General features: G+C 36.3%; 1 protein-coding gene across 1 annotated transcript in view; it reads left to right on the top strand.

Annotated features, from left to right (window-relative positions):
• The window catches only part of LOC133524675 (kinesin-like protein Klp68D), a 54202-nt gene that overhangs the window by 13241 nt on the left and 14833 nt on the right, over window positions 1–26128 (top strand). The window contains exons 3-4 of the mRNA XM_061860777.1: window positions 769–894; window positions 10626–10898. Of these exons, the coding sequence (XP_061716761.1) occupies window positions 769–894; window positions 10626–10898 (399 nt within the window). The remainder of the gene's footprint in view (window positions 1–768; window positions 895–10625; window positions 10899–26128) is intronic.

Below are 26128 nucleotides of genomic sequence, written 5' to 3' on the forward strand. Positions count from 1 at the left end.
ATAGTTCTCCCACAAATAGAAATAAACAATAGAATAGAACTAAACACTATAATCCGTCAATTGACAGACGGATGGTGAAGGAGGTTGACTAGTTAAGATTATTTATAATCTACTGATAGGTGAAGGGAGTTAATTATTGTTTAAATAATCCTGATATTACATTATTGGAACAAACTTATTGCTTGGTTGTTGGAAAATAGTTAAGTACAATTGATTTTGCTTTTCATATTAGGTAAAAAAAAACAAAAACTTGCTTTGGGATTGGGACTAGTAAAATTAAATTAATACTAGTGCTCCAATTGTTAGTAGAATTTTGATTAAGTACTTAGAATGCATCTGGACTTGTAATCGGCGTCTGCCTTACATAATTCTGAACAGCAGCTGAAATGGGTGTCTTACACTGAATTTTACTCACTGAAAGGTAATTGTGGGGAAAACAGATCAAATTTGTTGTACAGAAGACCGTCAAAGAGAAAGAATTCTTGTATTTGTATACGTAAGTCACTCAGACATATTAGGAAGGAAGAGCTTAGCTGCTTCTGCTCTACCGACCTTCTGTAAGTTGAGTGTACAAGCGCAAGAGTTAGAAGCGACGAAAGAGCACGTAGACGGTCTTACATACGTCCACATTAAACTTACGTCATTAAGATAATTTTTGAAGTTCCAAGCAAGCACAGGTCATGGTTTCCTCGACCCCTAGTTTCACATTTCTCTGTCAGAGCTTTCAAATATCAGTGTGTATATGTAACGTATTATCTGTGTGTGCAGGTGGTGCAAGTATGGCCGGAGCGGGGCGCGGTGCAAGTGCTCAACCCCAAGGGCCAGGACAAGCTGTTCACATACGATGCTGTCTACGATGCACAGGCAGATACGCAGACCATCTACGATGAAATGGTAAGGACCCTTCATTACTTAGGGCCACTGGCGGGTTCCAAGTTTAGCCACCTATATAAACGTGAACTCCGAGTTAATTGGCTAACCCTGCAGGAAGGCGCAAGTGGCGCTTGGAGAGACTCCACACCCCCGAGCGTCGGCGTCTTGTCTCAACTCTATGGCTGCTGCTTTACGTAACGTTGGCGAAACTGCGCAGTGACATCATTTTCCACAGCGCTGACAAGACGCCGATGCTCGGGAGACGCTAATGTGGGGTGGGGTGTCTCTTATACCTTAAGGCAAGGTTTCTTAAAGTGGTATCCCTATTACGTACCCGTGAAACCACAGAGGCTCGAATTGGATTATAAACTATAACATGTTCGCGACTTGATGGTGTTTGGAAAATTGGCTTGTAATCAATCATCATCATTGGCCACAGCATCTTGGCAGATAATTGTTGCAGCGACAGTTTATTAAGAAGAAGAGGTCTGTGCGCCGTCTGTGGCTGTCAAGTCCAATCGCAGCACGGCACTTCCTGTCACAGAGATCGCAGGTGAAGCGCGAATCTGTTGATGGTTCCTGGTCTTTTCTGCTTTAAATCATCGAGACACACTTTATAGGAATTTAATCAATTTGCGAAAATAAAAACTAATCCACGTGTCACGTCAATAGCTATTATTATTAACTGTTTGAAATTATATCAAAATTTAGAAACAAAAAACTTAACACTTTAATACAGAGATGTATTTATTGAAAGATTCGTAGTCATCCGAGAATTTTAATTGGTTTATAAGTTTGAGAAACTGTTAGGGGTTAGTGATTTGTTATATTTCGTCCACTAATTGTATGTATGTATATACAAGGGATACAACGGCAACGCCTTGTTAAAATTATTATTAAATTATTAAATCTGCTCTACAGAGTGTTGACAGAAATATGGGAGTGAATCAGATGTATTTATTCGTGTATAAAATCGATTGTAAGTAGGTAAGATATAAATAACAGGGCGTGGGAAACGGACTGTTGATTTAACTTGTAGTAGCTGCATATTTAATAACCTTACTGGAAACTATCAATACTGACTGTTTCCTTTCAATTTCAAATTTGTTTTTTTATCGCATTTAAACTTAGCTTATACTGCTTACAGTAAGAACCAATATGCTTCCAAGGTAAATACAGATTATTAATATAGCTAGAAACTAGAAAGCAAAAAAAAACTTCACCGGAGTTGGCAAGAGTAGATTGATATAGAGCAAGATCCCAGAGCCGCCAGACCTTACTTATTTTCTCATGACTAAAATGTATGGGATGATATAGTGTACTTTTAATAGTTTTAAAGTCTGCGTACTTGCTATATTGGCCCGACGCACTGTGGGCTTAAATTCGGCTCTCATTGACATAGAAACCGAAGTTGTTATTTTTGTTTTTTTGATTGAAATAGGTTTTTTCCCAGCATTGTTATGGTAACCTATGAGTTGTAGACGATTTTGAATGAAAATTGTCGAGTTACGATTTTTTTTTTTTCAAAATAAATGTATGGAGCAGGAAAAAGAAATCATTATTACTCAAGAACCGCTACACAAACCGTAATATCCTCGCAGGTGGTTATACTACGAATTGATCGTGATTTTTTGGCATACTACATTTATCCGTCACGGGTGCAGTTTGAAAAAAAAAAACATTAATTGTTTCATGGAAAAAACACAAAAACTGTATTTGTTGCGGTTCTTCAGATATTTTGATTTTTTGTTCCGGCTCTATACATTTTTATTGCAAATAAATCATTACTCTACTATTTTCAACTAAAATCGTCTGAAACTTATAACTTAGCATAAACACACTACGCAAAACCCATTTCAATCAAAAAAAAATCTTAAAAAGTTGACTTTGGTTTTTGAGATCTTTCCATAAAAACAATTAATGATTAAAAAAACCGCACGCGTGACGGATATATGTAGTATGCCAAAACATCACAAATAATTCGTAGTATAACCACATTTACAAAATATTTTTATGACATGCGTTAAGGAGATAAAATATGAAACACATGTTAATAAAACTAAATTTCAAGTAATAAAAAGTGTACAAAGATTTTATTCTCTCTACATACTTATGGATACGAGTTTAAAATTGAGTGTCAATTCTGAAGCTAATTTAAGAGAGCACGTAGATGTTTTCAATCACAAGTAACGGACCTTGGCTAGCCGATTGAATAGAGGAGAGGAGACGCTTAGATCATCCATGAAAACGTACAACTTTTTATTGGCAAACGGTGCTAAAGTGACAGAGTTAAAGAAAACAAGACATTTTTCCGGTGTAATTTTTTAATTAATAAAAAAAGATGTTTTATTCGGGCCAGATGATTCATATTTTTGTTAGTAAACTAGAAAAACGTACACTCAATGTTAGTACTTACATAAAAACACTTTTTTTTTATCTACATATTTAAAAGGAGCCTTTATCAATGAGACATGTCGGCTCCGTTGGGCCTCTACATTACAGCAGTTTCAATGTGTTACGAGTTGTCAAAAAAACTGTACACGAATTTCGCAGTTTAAAACACTTAAAACTCAAAACGTCTACATTAACGACTGGGTGATATACAGGGCTAAAAGTGCTCCTCTACCCAGTATTTCGTGAGGCGGCAATCTAAACGTTCAGACAAAATCCTCAGGAGCCTGTTGCTACTGCCTCGTATGCGCCTCAGCAGAGACGCTATTATTTTACAATTAATGGTATAAATGACATCCATTCGCGCCTCTGCAAACATGCCCGACCCGATCCACTACAGTATTTCGGGGGTTGTTTCAGCAGCATCCTCAGGGTGTTGGCGTTTAAATATATTATAGGGGTGTCTACAAGTCATTGCCATTGTCAAGGCAAACATTACAGTCAGTCTACAAAAAAAAACTCATAAGTACAGTCAAGTCTGAAAATGTCAATACGAAAAGAGTGCATACATATTTTTGGCACTTTTTTCGTATCGATATTTTCAGACGTGACCGTACATATATTTACGCTGCGTTGCCGCGCTTAATCGCAAATATATTCTGGTAAATGAACCATTTTTGCTACTTAATACAATTGTACTTTTTTGTTGATTATCATTGTGATGTGACAGCAGTTTCCATGGAGAGATGTAATAGATAAACTACTCATTCCACTGTGTCCGTTTAGCGCGGCACCCCGGCAACACTCCTCACTGCGGTTTTTGCTGAAATCTGCTCATAATAGGCTCACTATTTCAGCGCCGTCATTCCGGTCGCCCGCCAAGCTCTCGCGTCCACCAGTGTAAGTGCTACGGTAACCCATAGTTACTAGACTCCGTCTAAGCTGGCACCGACTTGAACCGAACAAAGTGAGACAATGTCATTATAAACGTCATATAATTTTGACAGTAATGATGACAGTGCCATTTATGCCATGCAGAGTTAGCTTGGTCTGACTCTAGTGCTTAAGTGAGCTGTAAACCTCGCAAATCAATAACTGAATCGAAAAAAATCCATATAAATATTTTTGATTTTCCAATTTTCTCACCATATTGCGATTTGTAGAGAACAGCCAGACAAGCAAGACATACGAAAGCATTTTGCGCAAGCTAAAACGAAGACGAGTCGCTCGGACAATTAAGTACAGTAAGTGCCCCAACAATCGGCACCATACCTAAGTAACTTTTCTATACTTGCTGTTTAGAAAAGTTACTTAGGTATGTTACCGATTGTCCACGTAAGCTAAGCTCATGTTACACTGGCGCCCAACTATAATAACCAGCGCTCGCGAGTGTGGCGACCAACGAGATCGGTTTGACGCTCGCACGCGTACACAACTATACTCACTTCATAAATTTGGCGGTTACTTTCTACTGTATAAATTCCTCGAAACTAACTATTTAAATAATGAAAGTCACTATTGCACTAATATTTTTCTGTTGCTCTTTGTCGTTAATCTTGGCCATTTTGGTACATGCAAGCTGCAACAGCAGGCATTTTGTTATATTCCTATGAGGTTAAAAACCCACAGATTATAAATGGGTATGGGTATGGGCTGGTAGAGAATGCCTCATGGCATTAAGTCCGCCTTTTGTACTATAAGGTTTACTTTTGTGCAATAAAGATTAAATAAATAAATAAAATGGGTCCAGCTGCCAGGAACTCAAATTATATGCTCTTTACTCAAAAGCATGTAGGCTGTGATTTATTATTTGGATTTAGCAGATCTAAGTATTTTTTTAAACGATTGCAGACATCAACGTTATGTTATGCTTTCCGCATTCATCGCCGTAGTCTAAAATATCGTAGGTACGATCGAATAATCTACAGTCTACAGACCGAGTAAGAGCTCTTTCCCATTAACGTCCAGTTTTTGGCGGGTACGGTTTTCTGCAGGATCCCGTTTTAGTAGTATGCTCGTGTGAATGTTACTTATACACGGTGTTATTTTAAAACTCCTTTAATTTTAAGGGTGCATTCCTGAGCTTATATTAAGTTACTTCCTCAAATACACCGGTATTCTAATTAACTCTATTTCGGAGGTATCTCAGATTATCGAAAATTTGTTTTTTCTGGCCCCTGTGAACGTATACACTTGCCTTAGGCCTTGTTTACACATATATTAGTGTTTTGTATGAGTTTATGCATTTGCTACTAAACGCAAGTACCATCTCAGACGATCGATGTTCAAAATGATATTGATATGTCAAAGTTTCCAATTGTTTGATTGAGTTCAATAGCATGTCCATATTGTCCATGTTACATTACAACGCAGCATTTAATTAATTTTTAATGGACTTTCCTTTCCTTAAATGAACTTAGCCATACTCCAAAGTTAATGGAGTTTAAAAAAACAACGTGCATTAGCACGTATACTACTAAAACGGAATCCTGCAGAAACCCGTACCTGCAAACACGGGACGTCAGTGGAAAGAGTTCTAACGCTATTAAAGACTTATCCAACCAAATCTCCGAATGTTTGGTGATATGGCGATATCGATTATAACATTGTGTCCTTGCAAGACAAGATAATTAATAGAGTTCATTTAGATTTCCTTTTATGTGCGACACTCATTTATATCCTGCTTGAAAGTTCTGGCAAGAAATAGGAAATAGGGCTTATTCACGTTGTCAAATATACGTGGGCAATACTGAAAGTTCGTATAATGAGCCACTTAGAGATGACGCATGAAATTAAACATTAATATAAAAATATTACATGTACCTATACGTCAGAAAACATGAATCTAAATAGATACTCCACAAACTCATTACAATATCATTGAGGGCCCAAATTATCATACAAAAAGTTCCTGGGGTTCCTTGGAGTTTTAAGATGACCCGTGCTCATCTAGAAAACCACGATATAACGTAATAGGCCTTATCTTGTAAAGTACACGCCCCATTTTTCCTATCCTATCGTAAAGAAAGTTTGTATATACGCAGTGTAAGAAAAAAATAAGAAATTGAATTATAAAATAAGATGTTTCATATTTAACACTGTTTTTGAGATTATACGAACTTTCATTATGATCTAAGTAGAGATCAGCCGGATTATGATACGAGTTAGCCCGTTATCATCAGACAATAGTGTATCTTTTGCAATCATAATCGAGTACCAACGTAACAGAGCCAGTAAATCAATATCGACGGTCACTGGATGTTTGGTCAGGTGTTGCAGGACAGTCGTTTTTGTTTTAGTTCACATATCACACGGCATGTGCACTATGTGCAGCCTTGGCGGAAATTATATAAAACTGGCAATGCAAAATTGCCAACACTGAGCCAAGCCGCCTAGCGGACTCAATGTAGCTTCCGAAGGCTTTTCTTCACCTTGCTGATAAGTGGGATGGGACTTAAAATATACTGGTAAACCAATACGGTCAGCGGTGATTTGGTCAGAACATAAGCAAGTCGGTCTTTGTTAATGTCATCCCACGAGATGCAGCCTTGTCAGACTCATGTCGATGCCGAAGGCTTTTCTTTACGTTCCAAGGGGGGTGAGACTACTATACAAGTGTATTAATACTGGTAAATCAATATCGACGATCATTGGTTGTTTGGTCAGGTGTTGCAGGACAGTAGTTAAGTCAGCCTTTATTTAAAGTAATCCCACGAGTTGCAGCCTTGTCAGACTCAATGTCGTTACTTTGCAGTAAAGTTGGTGGGGTGGGACTTATGTAAAGTCCATGGAAACTTTGCAGCCATGCAAACCAAAGTAGATGTTGCTTAAAGACTGTAAGCTTTTATTTACCACAATAGCAATATTTTTTTGATATCGGAGAAATCAATATACACTCTCGAGCAAGGAAACGGAATCACTTTAACTTTTCAAATGTTCATGCCATCCTGAAGAAAACAGTATCAATTGAAAGCTAGTAATATAACCTATTTACAACAATCAAAACACTATCGATCTTTCGAACAAATGTTCGCCGGGGAGCCGTTCTGTCGATCAACAGTTATTCGCAATAGCGATCTGTCTCTGTCGCACAATCGTTCATCGCACGTTTGTAACTCCAATATAGGCTTTATTGGTCTAGTTGTTGCTTCCTAATGATATTGTTGTAAAAATAAATAAAAAATAAAGAAATTAAATAATGAATAGCGTTCGAGGGTGTATTATACAATTTAAAGCGATGCGTCACGATAAGGCGCTAGACGTCTGACCTCGGGGCACGAACGTCTAGAAAGCCAAGCAACGCTTACAATCTTACAATTTAATTGACTAATTTACTAGGCTACCGTTTTAACTTTATAGAGCTGCCCTTAAACAAAGAACGAAACAACCAGCAAATCTTAAATCTAAAGTCGTAAATGAACTGATTTTTATTTTGTTGTTTTTTTTCGAGATTATGATAAAGTTTGGTGAAAGATAGAAGTTCCTTGTCTGTATAAAAATCTTCCTCTGAGTAACAAAAACGTATGGAATCTTCGTAACTCAATGGAAAATACATGGTTAATTTATGCCCCAAATTTAGATTTCATGTTTTTTCTGTTCTTCAAACTTACCAAATAACAGAGTTATTTTTTTGTTGGTAGCAAGTGGCATTCATTGCCACTTGTTCCGAGATTTTGGCTAACAATAAGTAGTAGCTAAACATTTGCAGTATTTTAAAGTCTGGTCTACCCTATCTCCCCTCTTTCAGATTCAGCTACACTTACGTAGTATAAGTTATTGCCTTCTTCTATCAATTTTCCCTGTTGCTATTCCGACGTTGCATTGCAGATTTGTCTGTAGATATCTCATTCTGCTCCTAGTTTAATTTCATTTATGCTACAACGGAGCTTATATCTAATATTGGTCAAGGCGTTTCTGATATTTGAAAGTCAGTGGTCGACTCATCTTGCAGCCGCAATAAAAATAAATAAATAATAAACATCTGTAGTACGACAACAATGAGCAGTTTGCGTTTACGTAAGTGGTTTATTTGGTAATTTACGAGACGCGTGCGCAGCGGGCAGCGGAATAGAGTAGTGTAGAGTTAGCCCAAGCTTAGTTGGCAGCGATTTTGACGTCCCCAGACTGTGCAAGTGTTATTTATACGTCATAATTTCATAGAAGTTTGACGTTTAAAACAACACTTGCACAGTCTAGGCTATCGAAATCGCTGCCAACTTAGCTTGGTCTTACTCGAGCTGTAGAGGCTGCGGTATAAATGTATTCTATTGTAATGTTTTTTTATTCTAAATAAATAACGATCTATCTTCAAGGCAAGAATGGATTATTAGGAAACTCCGTTATCAATGTTGCAATGCGTTGAAAATTAGGGTTGGTAAATTATCTTCCGTAGGGAACCCAAACTTCACTGTTGGTGCCCAACTTGGCCCAAGGAAAATATAACTTAATATGAATAGAACTTTATTAATTCCATACAGATTGAATTAAATTAAATTACACATAAATATTGCCATTGATAAATTGATTCTTGCATGCTAAGTATAATAATTAATAATACATTTAAATAATACATTTAAAGGGAAAAATATCAACAACATGCAATAATAATTTAATTAATTGAAAATTAAATTAATATTTTAAGAATTATATTATTATTATTAATTGCATTTTTATTTTTGTTTAATTATGTTATTTATATTATTTTAAATCTGTGTGGACCCCCTTCGGGTAAAAGAGATTTTTTTTTTTTTCCAACTATTTCAGTTTCAGGCAGGAAACCTAAACCTAGTCTTCAGGTTTCAGACTACTTTTACTAAGGAAGCTTGGGCAGATAGCAGATAGATAGATATAACGATTTTCTGTGAGTGTAATTGATTCAAATTACGTATTTTTTACTATTGTTTCCATTACAAAACGTTGTTTATCTTATTGTGTGTTTATGTTTAATCATCTTGTGCCCACACTTAGCCATGGCAAGGTGTTAGGTCTGATGGAGTCAAGGCCCCATGCACTTGTTGAGCTTACGTCATGATGCCAACCTAAACACTATCTATGGCGTTATGGCAATATTATGTGACACTCTGTGAAATTATTATCTAGCGAAAATGTCAAGGGAGATCTCGAAACGGCAATATAGGCTGTTAGCAAAATTAGTAGGTTATGCGATGTGTAATAAATTAGTAACTGATTGTTATCTACTCCAAATCCTACGGTAGCACATTAGTTTGGCCGTATACATTAGTATCATAAACCAATATTTTTTTTTTATGGTAGAGGAGGCAAACGAGCAGACGGATCACCTGATGGTAAGCGATTACCGCCGCCCATGGACACCTGCAACACCAGAGGGGTTGTAAGTGCGTTGCCGGCCTTTAAGATGGGAGTACGCTCTTTAAATTAATACTATTCACCTGCCGTTTGATCCGCTGCCGCCTGCCGAAGTTAACAAATTACCTATATGCATTAAATGTTGATACAGATAATCATAATATCATAAACATAGGTAGGTACTTTGTAAAGATATTTATTTCTATAGATATAACCAAGCTGCTCAAAAATATCTGAACACGCGCACTCTAACGCCTTGACAATAGACACCGATATATCTGATGGTGACTGTACTTGTAATCTAGCCGATACGACTTTAAAGCCAGGGGTAAACTACTACAGGGACAAATATCCTTCGAGTTTCGCAAAGACGCACGACTTCGCCTGACGACGCTACGGACATAATAACTATAATAAGTGGCGCGATGTCGAAGATGTATGTCAGGCGAAGTTTCGCGAAGTCGCAGGACTTCGCCTGATGTAGCTTCGGACATACTCGTAATAAGTCGCGCGATGAAGCCAGATATGTCAAGCGAAATCGCTTTCTTTCCTCGTTTAAAGTTATCATGATACACTCGTATGTATCTATCCCAATTCTCTTCTGTTTTCGGAATCGAGAGTTGTATGTAAATAGAGTCTCTATTGTTTCCCATAAAGTTTAAAGTCATAATATAACATATTGCTTGTCCGCATTTTCGTTAGCCATAATTTGATTTTTCTCAGGAACGCGTAACTTTTCAGGATTGCCATAAAACAAACCTAACCTAACCTATCTATAGGATAACCTAAGGAAATTCGTTAAAAGTTAGCGGGTTCAGAGCTATGACTATAATGATAATATGACTATCATTACATTATGACTTTCAATAATTATGTGAAAGAAAGGGATCCGATTTAAATATGATTTATTGTGCAATTTGTGCACCATGAAGTTAAAAAATACACAAAGGACAAAAAGGCGGTCTTATCGCTAAAAAGCGATCGCCCTGAGCCTGAAGTGCGAATTTAATTCTGACATATTTCGTTTTGCCCAGGTCCGTCCACTGGTGGCCTCCGTACTGGACGGCTTCAATGGCTGCGTGTTCGCGTACGGCCAGACCGGCACTGGCAAGACGCACACCATGGAAGGGACCCCTGAAGACGAGGGCATCATACCACGAGCGTTTCGACATATATGGCAGCATATAGAGACCAGTGCGTCGCGGGATGTGACGCATCTTGTATCGTGCTCATATGTGGAGCTGTATCTAGAGGACGTCAGGGATTTGCTGTCTAAGGACTGCAAGAAGCTGACTATTAGAGGACAGGTGAGTTTAGCCACAATTACATAAACTTATATTGGGAACATTGAATTCCCGTAGATGAGAGTCCGAGGCTTCCGACATATCTAACAGCACACACAGTGACACATTTTTTGTTCTGCTTAACTTGCGCTTGCGTTGCTCACTCTCAGAGCAAACGTGTACATGCGTTTTTAATGCACAAGTTCCCCGGATTCCTCTCTGGATTCTACCCCATCATTTACAACCAAGAGAAATAACACAAAACGCCCGGGGTTTTCGCTTATTTTTGTATTCCTGGCACGAATGTCCACGCGAATCACGCACCTATCCCCCTTACCCACACATTATCTGTAATATAGAAGGGAGGGAAAGGAGGTCCCTTACTGCGGCAATTTATGCGCGACCCCCTGTCGCGTTGATCCGACGACGGACTTTGGCTTTTATTCCAATTTCGGAGGAAAAATTAAATAAATTGGGATAATGACTTACACACTCATAAAACGAGTTTAGCTTGTAAATGCATAGAACACACATATCTCGGGAACAGTATTTTGTGGTAATTTGCGTCAACATTTGTTATCGAGGTATTATCGTTATCGAGGTTCGAATTTGAACCCAGGACAACCAACTAACCTAAGCCTTGACTAACTTCAAATAATACACCTAACGCCTTATACATATCTAGCAATGAGGTCTGCTAGCATTCATACTCAATATCTCATTACGAGGTACCTGAACAAGTGTACATAAAATCTCAGCATTACCTCACGCCATTATGTAGCAGTTAACGATAATATGACTTATGACACCCCGAGACGCAAATATCGTCGAGCGTTGTTCTTGACAAGTCAACATTGACTCAACGTGCTGCTTTGTGTTTGTGCAGTCTGCGAGTGCAAACAGGAGACGGCCGTGAAGGAGGGCTTGCGTTTCCTCGCAAGACATTGTAACATTTGTAACGTAGTATGTACCTACCATCGTCCATGTTATTAAGTGACAATTCGAAAACCTTATTGCAAATAAATAAGGTCAGAGCACTGCTGTTAGTATTAATCGTTAACAAAAAAACGACTTCATAAAATCGCAGTGCCATAAAATCATTAGGTACGGGCTGTAATGCATCTCATAATAGTTACGTTTAATGGTCTTCATCGACAGTTCCACTTCACCATATGGAGCATTACAAGAACAAATGCAAAATCTAACATCGATTTCTCCAGAATCCCGTCATGAAATTCTTGATAATGGGACCAACTGGGCACTCTTTTAAACAAAAATCTAGGTCGATTCTGAACATAAATACATAAAAAAATATCCCGACGAGATCCTCCTAGTCCTACCTACCTATAGGTACCTTTAGGTAGGTATGTATGTACCTATAGGTACTTATAGGTAGGTGCATGAAATAGGATAATGTTAAGTGCCTAGCAGTTAGTAGTGCTTGTCCAAATCTAATAGGGCGGAATAACTAAGTTATTGACGGAAGTCGTCTCAGGCACAACTGTAAATTACTGTTCTGTAGAAAGCATTTCCTCTTTTGCTTTCTGCGTGCTAACCAGTGCTAACCTTTTCTGCCCAATAATTTAGATGAAGTGATAACCCGCTCCTTCGACCCGACTCCGTCTAGACCAGACCAGTGGCGAGTCGCGTTCGTGCCGTCTAGACATGCTGATACTCATTATTTGATCGTAGCGATATAACTCTAAATAAACGAAGGCTAAGTTCTTATCTCTCACTAATCTAGTTTATTACGGAAGTCAGTATGCTTCCCACTAATATAATTTTGGCTTCCACATTTGTTAATTCTTGCATCTTGCTAGTTCTTAATTAATTAGCTATATTCTGGGCAACACATGAAGGAATCTTTTGTTAGTGAACGTATTTAGTTATATACTTGTTGACCAAATATATGACCATAAAGGTACTTGGATAATATAAATGCTAAAAACCGAGACGAGTGGAAATCGAGGGGGAGGTCTTTGCCCAGCAGTGGAACGTATAGGCTTATAATAATAAATACTTGGAATGGTTTTAAAGTTTCAGAATGGCTGTCAAGTATTAAAATACATGGTTGAGTTTATGAAAAACATGTATGTACATGTACATCTCTTCGAGTATGTGTATATGTATTGCTCTTAAGTGACATCAGAGCGTTACAGGTGGTTTCAATAGCGTTGTCCAGTAGTGGCGATGTAGAATGTAGTGCTTTTTATACGATTGAGCGTCTTAGATAGATAGAACGTTTATTTGATTGCAGCAAACACACACAATTTAAAAATACATGAACAAACAGAAAAAAAATACACAAACCCTAAATTAGCTCCAGCTTACTCCCTACTGTATTATTGACATGCCGTCTGTTGTCCTGTTAGGTAATACATATATTCAATGACATACTGTGCCATCGGTTGTACCTACACAAGGTTTGCTTTTTGCCTCATTTGTGTGGCGACCAGTGACTCATTATTTGACAAAGGCCGTCAATGAGCGAGTACCTACATGAATGCCATGTCACGTCTGCCCTACCTACACGCAAACTAAACAACGCTCGTTTTGGCAATGTTGTGCGTACAAGGACTAACATGATAGTGCAAAAAATCTATGCAATATAGTGGTGATTAGCGATCATACGCATGAACTGTACCGTCAGACGGGCTGTGGAGTCCGTCGAAGCTAACTTTGCACCGATTTGAATTCAACAGATAAAAGTGGGGGAGTGTTTAAAAGTCATATTTTCATAAAAAAATGGCAGTAATGATGACATTGCCACGCTTTGTCATTAGAAATGCCGTGCAAAGTTAGCTTGGTCCGACTCTATAGGGAACGTGCATGAACTGTAGTGGGCAGCACAGGAGGCCCCTGTTTATTGGCACGAAGTGTCAATGTCAAGTTTACGCTTCCAATGTAGTCCACAAGATGGCAGAACCTACAGTGCACAAGAAAACGTACGTGAACTGTAGATGGCAGGACTTGCTTTGGCGTGAAGTGTCAGTGTGTTTATATGGCAGACCCTCCAACGCGCACGGTCCCTATACAGGTTTAAGTTTTAAGGTCTTTCTGTTTTTTAGCAACCCTATGCGTTGGAATTGGTGCTAATAAGTGCTGACCCTTAATTCAAGAACGCTCATCTGTATGTTATAGTGTCTGCAGCTTGTTATTTGAAACGTAAACTTTCCATTATATTTTTATAGCCCCTCCTACTGCCCTACGGGGGCCTCCTGTGCTGCCCTTATACTTTATACTATACGCGCTTTTTACACTACACGACACCCTCTTACTCCCATACGAAAGCAATATGCGGATATTACTCAGATCAGATTAATACCTATGTGGATATTGATACTCCGTAACACCTAAAACGCAGTTTCTTTGTTTTATCGATACACGCCAGGCAGCTCGGACTGTAGTTTCAGGGCCGCCTTATCGCTGCATTATTTATCGATAACAGCTGCTATCGATACTAGCGATAATTGATGCTATCTACTGCTTCGATGTGCTGTGCTACAGTCAGCATCATTAGATAGTGCCAGCCAAAGCGGCCAAATATAGACATATCCTTATTCCTATCACTATCACTACACTTTATAAAACAAAGTCCCACACCGCGTTTATCTGTAATGTCTAATGTCTTATGTTCGCGACAAACTTAAAAACTAGGTTTTCACCTATCAATACAGTGATTCTTGAGGAAGGTTAAGTGTACAATTTGTTAAGGTTTTGTGTAGCATAAGTGTGTTACTATATCGTCAGGTGACAAGTTGACAACCAAAACTCACTAATTGCTACCACAAGTTCATAGTCATATTGGACCGGACTGGAGGGACCGTTTTGGTACCTACGTACCTATGAAAATTATTATCTTGCAATTAGTGAGTTTTGGTTGTCATCTGACGACATATCAGGCCTTTGGCCAAGGCCACTATGATTGTGTTTCGAATGCAACTTATTAATATATAAAAATCAATGCAGTAGCTAAACGCAGCCGTCGGGCTCGGCTAGTATTCGGAGGCTTTTTAAAAGCACCAATAGGAGCGCTCCACATATTCTGTATCGCGGCCAATTAGAAGCATCTAAATTTAAACTACCTTTTTGTACTGATCATATATTGCAAATCACTCTTTCATCATCCTCCATACTATCAACATGCACCCACTTTTCTACATTGAACCGTTTTGACGAGAACCCTTGTAAACCAGTAAGTACCCTTTGTACCCTTTAGCTTCATTATAATTCGAAGTTTTATTTAAGTCGTCGAGATCCTGACCTGCACGGCGGCTACAATTGTCACTATGTATTTCCGTCAAACCACCATCTACCTACACGGTGGAAAACCAGCAAGGTCAGCTTGGCTGGAAGCTTTTAGCCATATAAAAGAGACTTAAGGCTTAGTTTTTTTTGTCTCTTGTCTCTGACCATACGTACGGCTACTTTTTGGTAATCCCCAGTACTTATTGCTATCTCGTAAAAACAGAACACTAAAACGTTGTTTTTCTTTGTCTAATCGACGTAGACTTATGTTATTGTTTCAGGGCCACGTTACCTCTGCATAGTTTATCAGTATCAGCTGTTATCGATTACCAATTTTCCTACGATAACAGACGCGGCTCGCCTGCTGTTTCTTTAATCTTTATGTATAGGTATGAAGAAGAAAATAAATGTATACAGAGCGTTTACAATATTGTTTAAAACTATTATAAAACTTTTGTCAATACACAACATAAATGTCACTGAAAAGGTCTCCCCTCAGCTTTATAATGATAACCGATGATGAGGCTTTCGTGAGCGCAACCTCACAATCGCTATTGGATATATCACCTCACTCTGTAGCGCGTCAAGGGCTGAACTGACACATGAGCATCGCTGCAATGGCGGCGTCGTAGTACTCGTCTCGTAGTGGAATTTCCCAAGTTATGTCTGTTTTTATTGTATTAAATCCTTTATTGATGATGATTGGTATACTCGTACACCAATTGGTTAACTAAATAGTTTAACAATAACAAGATCAAGTTATCTTTCGTTTCGAGTATCTTGACGCTCCAAATTATGAAACCTTCAGTGCTACGGTGCCGGATAAAGATATAATACAGATCGTTTATCCTTCAATTTAGGTATAATACAATGTGATTATGAAAGTCTATGTTTATTATGTGGGTCTAAATGGCCATAAGACATCCTCTGTAACCAAGTAAAGCTTACTACGCACCCTTTGTAAGGCGCCTTCCTTCCATTCAACAAGCCAAACATAAACTAATTCGGCGGCGTGCCAAAACGTTAGCGTCATGACAATAAATTGAATAAATTAAAACTATCCTAACAATGGCTTGTTGATTGTTACTACGAGGCCTACGTGCTACGTGCTTTCATCAGCTGATCAATGAGTTCATTATACTCGCACCGATGACTTAGCTATAATTATTGTGAGTTAGCTACAGAATATTGTTTGATACTTGCCAATTTTACGTAGAAATTCAATATGTGGAATCGCTAACCCAGGCTAAGCTGACCCACCACGAGGACTAAGGAATTTTTAATTAAAATAGGTCAGTGAGGGAAAATAGGTAAATTTGATCTTATAAACAACTCTACACGGGAGGAGAACTCCAAGCCAACATGAAACATGTTTTCATTGTCCCTAAGTGTATAAATTGTGATGAACAGCTGATAGTCTGCATTATCAATGCACTATTCCACGTTAGCTTTACGAAAGTAAATAAATATTTCAAGTGCGTGTCGTTGTTTGTTCAGCTTGGCTTCACGAATGCCCATTTCCTTCCATTTATAAATGTGCAATTTGTTTGTACTATTGTGCGCACTATTTGTTGACAATAAACCTTATTGTACCGAAGTAAAGACTACAAATGGTCAGCCTAGAGTGTTGCAATCGTTACTTTAAGAACATTTGGCTATTCTTTGTTTTGTTAACCTTCTTTACGAAGATTATATCTTATCGTTCTTGATCACGCAAACTGAAAACTTTAAATAGGTATTTTAATTTCGATTAGGTGTATTCATACTACATTTAGGCCATGGTCGTATCATAAGTTCATAAGCATTGATAGAAAAAGACTTTGTGTTAATATTGACTTAGTGAGCCAATGTCGCCCTAATGGCAGATTGCGCACGTGCAATCGACGCACGCACACTTACTGACCGTTCGTACACCTTATCTAGACGTAACTAGGCTTACGGATCGTCGGTTGAGTGTGTCGACGATGATACATCTGGATATTCTGGATGTATCTATAATTGATTAATTACGAAATATCGACTTGTTCCCCCTCCATCTTCTACGAAGTTTTACAATGACTCCTTCGCGTTTCAAGCGGTTCGCCTGTGGAATAGTCTGCCGTTAGACATTAGGTGTGCAAAATAGTACATTTCGATGCTAGTGCGGAAAGTATGTCATTACTTCACGAGTAGCGAGACTCGGGACGAGTTAAGAATGACATTTCCCCACGTGTATCGAACGACGTTTTTTAATACAGGTGCGAAAAAATAAGAAAAACAACAAGTACTTTTTTATGCATGTTCTATAAGACAGAAAAAAATGTAAATATACTATTTTTACCTAAGTATCGTTATTTACGATTATTTGTGTATCGTATATTTAAATTGTATGAAAACAATATCGAATGTAGTCTTTGGAAACTTAAAACATTCTTGCAGTAAGAAAAACGCCTCTGCTTTGACAGGCGTTTCAGCAGCTATTCCGTTCCATTCAGACAACTTATTAAGAACGATTTTTCAATATTCAATATTAAAAAATAAACGGGTTATAATGATGAAGACTTAAGTAATAAAATATGAAATATGCTTATATTTATTATTTTTACATCAACAGTAGGTTTTTATGTTGATTACGACATTTAAAGGAAACTAACATTAACACAAATCAATAAGTAGTCATTAATTGGAACAAGTGGAAATGTAAAATGCACTAGTTCGCGAAATCCAACTTTTCGCACGCTAAACAGCTACGTAAAATAGCACTTTTTGAGCAACTGGATTAAAAACTCTTTAAAGCTTTAAAAACATAATGGGACCCTGTGTATATAGTATATGTATTTATATCTATTTTAGATGTATTTGCTATATTTTTTTTATTATATGGTTATTGTTTGCTTAATGTGTATGTAACTTTCTTACTCCTCTAATTTATTCGTACACTGCCTGTTTCAAAAGTTTTTTTGCTCTTAATATCCTAGTACTAAGGTCCGACCGAGAACGCTTTTTTTGTCTCGACCGAGACCGAGACCGAGACCGAGAAGTAATAAAATAGAAAAAAAAGACGAATTTTGCACTAAAAATGCTTATCCTTTTTTTGTTTGTAACATGTATATTTCTTTGTAGTGCACAATAAAGTATATTATTATTATTATTATTATAATCAATTCGTAGCGCTATTAAATAGTACTTTTAGGGTTCCGTAGCCAAAATGGCAAACTTAGAACCCTTATAGTTTTGTCATGACCTTATGTCTGTCGGTCTATGCGTATGTCACAGCCATATTACTCAAAAACTATTCGATATATTTTATAACCAAAGGGTCTAGCCGCAATCCTATAGTGAAACTGCCCCTGGCTGAAATGTATACCTTTCTTAGAAGCGTTAATTGGTCTTATTATAAGATATCATTTTACAATATTTCAAGCCTGGAATCCCCTTGGTTTGGATAAAAAAAAAATATATATAAAATCTTTTTTAATTTTTCTAAGCTATACTAATGGTTAGATTTCTTTGAAATTCGGATTATACATGGCACTAATAGCAATACATTTTCAAAAAAAAATCAAGGTTCTAACTTATTTACAAAGGCCTATAAAAATAATTTTTTTTGTTTCAATTTTTTTTTTACAAGAGGGCAACAACCTCAATTTTTAGGTATTTAATGCACAATACAATATTGTATGAAATATATTTTTTTCATAAAAATCCATCTGTGGCAACAAGATAAAAAAGTCTTACTAATCACCATCATCACCTTTATTTATATTGTAAATCTTTGACTTTGACTTTGTTTTGTGTTTGGAGCAAAAAAGAATATTTAATTACTTACGTAATGGTTGTCTAGGTAGGCCATTAGGTAAAAGGGTAGGCAGCTCACGCGTCCGGGGATACTGTAGTAAGCAACTTTCTAGATAAATGTTTCAATTAGCGAAGGTCAACAATACAAAGAATAACCAAATGTTCCTCTCATAACAATTGCACGAACAGCAACACTTTAAGTGACCATCTGTGTACCTTGTCTCTTTGTAATAAGGATTCTTATTTGTCAATCAAGAGTGTGGACTTTGGGACTAACAGCAAGACTCCTTAAGAGGAAAGGGGTCGGATTTTTTCCGGTATGGTAATTTTATAGCAGACGGACAAACATACGCTGAAATTATCATTTATTTAATTGTTTAGTCTCATCGTCACATGTTTGAGGTGGCCGTAGCGCCCTCGCAGTCACGTAACCATCAGAGCCATTAAAGGCTAATAATACAAAATACAAACAAGTACCTACCTAAGGCCATTACCATTCTACCTGGTACTAAACGATTCAATTCAATAGATATTTGTTATACTGAAATAGGGCTACCAGAATAAACTTTCTAATAAAGTGGTAATATAATTTCTTTATTTACAATAACAATATACATAATGGATATATACAGAGGATTACTATAACTAGCTTAAATCTAAAATAGGCCCTTGAGGCATTTTGTACCAAGCATGCTGGCGACATTTCCTCGTTGTATCGCAATACTGATACGTTGTGCGAGGAAGCCGCCAGCTCTTCGGTCACCAGTAAAATAATCATAACTTTACACTGGGAACTTGTCAGTAAAAATATGAGATTTTGTTAAGATATCTGAGTTATAAGGCAACCCTAAGGTTTAACCCGTTGGAACAAAAGGACTTGCGGGTTCAACCCCCCGTCTAGCCGGAGCCCGTCGCGACTGCGGCGAAATCGAAAGTAAATTACCCGAAATTCATTACAATAATTACGTTGCGCCGTTGAATTAAATATGTAGTGTAGGAAATAAAGGTAGTGGACCCCGCAGTAACCCCTCTGCCAGAAAAAACTTTACAGTATGATAAAGTATCAATAAATAAAAAGTATTGTCTTAATTTCCAAAGAATAATAATAATAGGATTTAAGTAAATACCTAAAGTATTAAATCGTTAATATCTTTTTACGGAAAAATGCTCCGTTAAAACTTTCTTCACCAGACATATTCATGTAACGTATTACAACAATATATGAAATATCCAAAAAAATATCCCAGCAGAAATACCAATATTAATAAAATATAATTTTTGGACGTGTCTTGGATCGGAAAATTACTCCGTCTAATTTTTCCACTGGAATGCCATTTTATTGCCGTTTTATAGCTACAAAATGAAAATCTAAAAAAAAAACCATGTAACTATACTATTTTCAGAAATTGCCTTTTTACTCGCTGTGAAAAATTTCTCTATCCATTTTATTTATTGAATTAAGATCACAGTTTTATTTCCATCCAACTATAAAAACATCCAAAAAAATAACGAGCTTATTAAAAACTTAACATATCGGGAGCAGTGTGTAGGGAGCGGGGTGTACAAGCGGGGTGCGGGAGCGGTACCGGCCGCCGCCAGCGCGCGCGCCGCGCCTGCCCGGCGGTGGCAGCTTGCTACTTCTCTATTCATTCGCGTATCGCCTAGGTGCATAGGTTACTGTTTTAAAAAATATTTCTACTTGTTTCTTTTTTGACCTGCCGTATGCCTGCCTGTCTGTGTAGTACCTACCGTAAGTATAGTCTCTACCGTACCTACAAATGAAGTAGGTAGGTTATGCGATGTGTCTAATTTAAATATTTATATTCTTAAATTCAATTTATTCAATTCGAGTCGTACGTATTAGGCCACCAAACGAAGGAAAAAACGGGGAAATAATTCGTGTATAAGCGAATTTTGGCATAGTTGTAGATAAAGGTACCTTACATAACATACTGAAAGTACTGATAGATGGGGGTGGCGCTACTGTGTACGGGGGAGGGAGGGGTTTAAATGTCCCTTTTTTAGTAATCTTAAATAACTCGTGAACGGTGGCCCCATATCAAAAAAATGATCTATCACGCAAATCATCTATATAACATTTCCTACAAGAAAAATTCAGTACACTTTTTACTAGGATCAATATTTAAAAAGATATTAAAGCGGGAAAATTGATTAAAATCAATTTTCTGGTCCATTTCTCTATATTTTCGCAAACGGTGGTAATAAGCAAAAAACGCTGTAAAATGTAAATAATCTACACAAACCTTCTACAAAAAAGATTCAGTACACTTTGTGAAAGGATCAATATTTAAAAAGATATTAAAAAGGGAAAGTTAATAAAACCAATTCTAAGGTTCATTTTCTTTAGTTTTCGTAAATAATTTGTAAAGTATGACCCATAGCAAAAAAAAGTCTTATACATAAATAAGTAACATAAAATTTTCTATAAGAAATATCTAGCACACTTTTCGCTAGGATGAATATTTAAAAAGATACTAAAGCGGGAATGTTAATAATAATCAATTTTAAAAACCCTTTTTAGTTTTCGTAAGTAACTCGTAAACGGTAGCCCGTAGCAAAACACGTTCTTACACATAATATTTCCTACAAAAAATAATTCGATCACTTTTCTCTAGGATCAATATTTAAGAAGATATTATAGGGGGTAAATCAATTCATATGTACTTTTTTTAGTTGTTCGTAAATAACTCTTAAACGGTGCTCCAGTGCAATAAGAATGTTAAACATAAATACTTAACATAAAATTTTCTGGAAAAAAGATTTCTTAAACTTTTTCTTTAGGATCAATATTATTGAGATATTAAACGGCGAAAGTTAATTTTAATCAATTCTGTACATTATTTGTGTTTCTCGCTTTAAAAGCTTAATAAATATTGATCTTAGGGAAAAGTGTTCCGCATGACTTTTGTAAAAAAAATTATTATAATTGTTTATATACACATATATATTTTTTGCTATAGGTCATACTTTACAAATTATTTACGTAAAACTAAAAAAAGAGACCTGAGGATTCATTGTAAGTAACTTTGCTCCTCTTTGACTAAAAAACCGGACATGTGCGAGTCGGACTCGCCCACCGAGGGTTCCGTACTTTTTAGTATTTGTTGTTATAGCGGCAACAGAAATACATATAAATATTTCTGTCATAGCATGCCAAACTATAATTCTAAACGTAACCAGCGACAATGATATCGCTTGGAGCGCACGTGAGACAATTGCATCGACGCGGCTGCTAGCTTTAAATGGCCCTTTTTTAGTTTATCTTAAATAACTCGTAAACGGTGGCCCATATCAAAAAATGTTCTTTCACGCAAATCATCTATATAACATTTCCTACAAGAAAAATTCAGTACACTTTTTACTAGGATCAATATTTAAAAATATATTAAAGCGGGAAAGTTAATTAAAATCAATTTTATGGTCCATTTTTCTATATTTTCGTAAACGGTGGCAATTCGCAAAAAACGCTGTAAAATATAAATGATCTACACAAAACTTTCTACAAAAAAGATTCAGTACCCTTTGTGAAAGGATCAATATTTAAAAAGATATTAAAGAGGGAAAGTTAATAAAACCAATTCTAAGGTTCCTTTTCTTTAGTTTTCGTAAATAATTTCTAAAGTATGACCCATAGCAAAAAAATGTCTCGTACATAAATAAGTAACATAAAATTTTCTATAAGAAATATGTAGCACACTTTTCGCTAGGATGAATATTTAAAAAGATACTAAAGCGGGAATGTTAATAATAATCAATTTTAAAAACCCTTTTTAGTTTTCGTAAGTAACTCGTAAACGGTAGCCCGTAGCAAAACACGTTCAAACATTATTTATGTTTTACATAAAATTTTATAGAAAAAAGATTACTATTCTTTTTCTTTAGGATCAATATTATTGAGATATTAAACCGCGAAAGTTAATTTTAATCAATTCTGCACATTATTTGTGTTTCTCGCTTTAAAAGCTTAATAAATATTGATCTTAGGGAAAAGTGTTCCGCATGACTTTTGTAAAAAAAAATTATTATAATTGTTTATATACACATATATATTTTTTGCTATAGGTCATAATACTTTACAAATTATTTACTAAAAAACTAAAAAAGAGACCTGAGGATTCATTGTAAGTAACTTTGCCCCTCTGACTAAAAAAAACCCAACAAGTGCGAGTTGGACTCGCCCACCGAGGGTTCCGTACTTTGTAGTATTTGTTGTTATAGCGGCAACAGAAATACATCATCTGTGAAAATTTGAACTGTATATCACGGTTCATGAGATACAGCCTGGTGACAGACGGACGGACGGACAGCGGAGTTTTACCCTTTGGGTATGGAACCCTAAAAAGGACCTGGAAACTGATTATAATAAATTTTAATATCTCATTAAATATTGATCCTAGCGAAAAAAATTACGGAACTTTTGTTGTACAAAATTACATTTCTATTATTACTGTATAAAGAACTTTTTGCATTGGGCCACTGTTTACGAGTTATTTACGAAAAACAAAAAAATTAGGGACTTGTAAATTGTTTGTGATTTACTTTCCCCCTTTAATTTTGTTTTAAATATTGATCCTGGAGAAAAGTGTTCTGTATGTTTTTTGTAGGAAATATTATGTTAATTATTTATGTATAAGAACCTGTTTTGTTATGAGCTGCCGTTTAAGAGTTATTTACGAAAAACTAAGAAGTGACTTTAAAATTGATTAGTATTAATATTCCCGCTTTAGTATCTTTTTAAATGTTGATCCTAGCGAAAAGTTTCATATATCTTTCTTGTAAAAAAAATTATGGTCAATATTTATGTATGAGAGATTTTTTGCTATGGATCATACTTTACAAATTATTTACGAAAAACGAAAGAAAAGGAACCTTAGAATTGATTTTAATTGACTTTCCCCCTTTAATATCTTTTGAAATATTGATACTTTCAAAAAGTTTACTGAATCTTTTTTGCAAAAAAAATGTGTAAATTATTTACGTTTAACAAGGTTTTTGCTATTTACGGGTTCTTCACGAAAATATAGTAAAATGGAGCATAAAATTGATTTTAATTAACTTTCCCGCTTTAATATTTTTTAAATGTTGATCCTAGCGAAAAAGTGCACTGAATCTTTCGATTAGGAAATTTTATATATATTATTTACGTTAAAGAACATTTTTTGCTATGGGCCACCGTTTACGAGATATTTAAGATAAACTGAAGAAGGGGACCTTTAACCCCCCCCCCCCCCCCCCCCCCCCCCCGTTAGCGCCACCACCATCCATCAGTACTTTCAGTATGTTGTGTAAGGCACCTTCAACTACAATAGTACCAAATTTTGCTTATACACGAATTATTTTCGCCAGTGGGTTGTTTGTGTTTGTATATGTAATATTGTTAGAGTTGCATAATATTTATAAATGTCAGTCTATGTGGGCGTCTAAAGAAGGTAGCTGGCAGGGACTGGATGCAGAAAACGGGAAAACGTGCTTTGTGGCGCATCTGGGGGAGGCCTATGTCCAGCAGTGGACTGCAACAGGCTGACGATAATGATGAGTACAAGTTTCATCAAAACTGGTTCAGTAGTTTTAAAGATCTCGACGGTTAAGTTTTAAGATATCGCAATTTATTAACGATAAGCATACAATAAGTAGGTAATCTTTATTACGTGGCAAATATTCTAGAACCTAGTTGTTTTTGACGTCGGTTGTTATTAACGTCTTTAGCGTGATATTATTTTAATCAATGTTATATAAAACTGCGTAAGTATATATTATTCGCAAAAATCACTAAATGTAGTGTAAAGACTCACACATCAGTGACAACGACAACTCCCTTCTTAAGTGTGGACTGCGGGTCACGCGGTCGGGTCGTACTAGTAGCACAAGGACACTAATCTGCACTTAACTGCTAAAGGAAGACGGTACATTATTGCGTAACCGCGGGATGGATTTATCTTCGCTTCAAAAATTTCGGTGTTCTGGATGATATTTCTTTTGGATATTTTCAATTTAAGTGTATACGTGACTACTTAGTATATATTTAAAAAGAATACAGGCTGAGAAATTTTCCACTCTCAGTTTTTAATAGTTGTATAATACATAAATTTGGGTATGTATTTTTTTTGGATATTCTTACCCACTACGCCAAATTATATTCTAAGATCATATAAGAAGAAAAAAATGACAGAGCAATTTTCCGATGAAAATGAGCGTCAAAAAAAGGAATTATCATTTAAAAAAAATCACATGTTTGACAAAATTTTTAGATTTTTTTCTAGTATTACATACTGATATACAAATAACTTATTTGGTAAAATAATTTTGGACAGAGGAATTACTCGGTTAAAAATATAAATAGATTTATATTTTTACGTATAAATACCTAACTTAGAAGTGTTTTTTTTTTTGGATATTTATATGTTAGTTTCGACTCATACTATACAATAACCAAGCAAAATTTCATCGACTGAGAAATTAATGCATGGGTCTCCATACAACAACTTGCTTCATTTCCTACACTAATGAGCCTGCGTTTAACTTCATTCGTCGTCGCTATGTCGATGGATTAGGCGCAGTTTTTTAGGTTAACAAACATGATTAGCTAGATTTAGGCAAGCGCACTATGTATCATATATATGCAACCGGGCCATATTTCCCGGACAATATATTCTGCAACTTGCAAGGATTCGTGGTTTATTCTCGCGCACCACTCGGCCCTGCCTCGCAATGCTCAGGTAGATATGTAGTTCAATGCTTCCCCAAAGATAGAAATGTTTGAAATGCATTAGTAGTTAGTAGGCTTACCTAATAATTAATCGAAAAGGGTCTACAAACAAAGCCACTAGCAATAATATAGAATAATACCTATTTCTATATTATTGCGGGTGGCTTTGTAGACCCTTTTCGATTAATTAACAAAACACAACTTTTGGTTTTGTTGTTACGGTAAGGTAATAAGTCTAACCTTGCGCTCAAATTGGATCTGCAAAAAAATGCTGATTACCTCAACTACTGAAGACTGCACCGTCAATTTCCAAGGCAAAGTATATGCGCGTTAGACCATTCATAAATTGTACTACTTTTAAAGCCAATTTGACTGACAGAGATGCCGTGTTGAGGAAAGATCTTGAAATACCCCTTAATGCACCAAATGACGCAATCAGACATAATTTAGTTTACATTATAATGTTGTGAGGTGTAATTACATGCATTTCCACGGCTGTTTA

This window comes from Cydia pomonella, chromosome 14 (genome assembly GCF_033807575.1).
Source record: "Cydia pomonella isolate Wapato2018A chromosome 14, ilCydPomo1, whole genome shotgun sequence".
NCBI classification, from domain to species: Eukaryota; Metazoa; Arthropoda; class Insecta; order Lepidoptera; family Tortricidae; genus Cydia; species Cydia pomonella.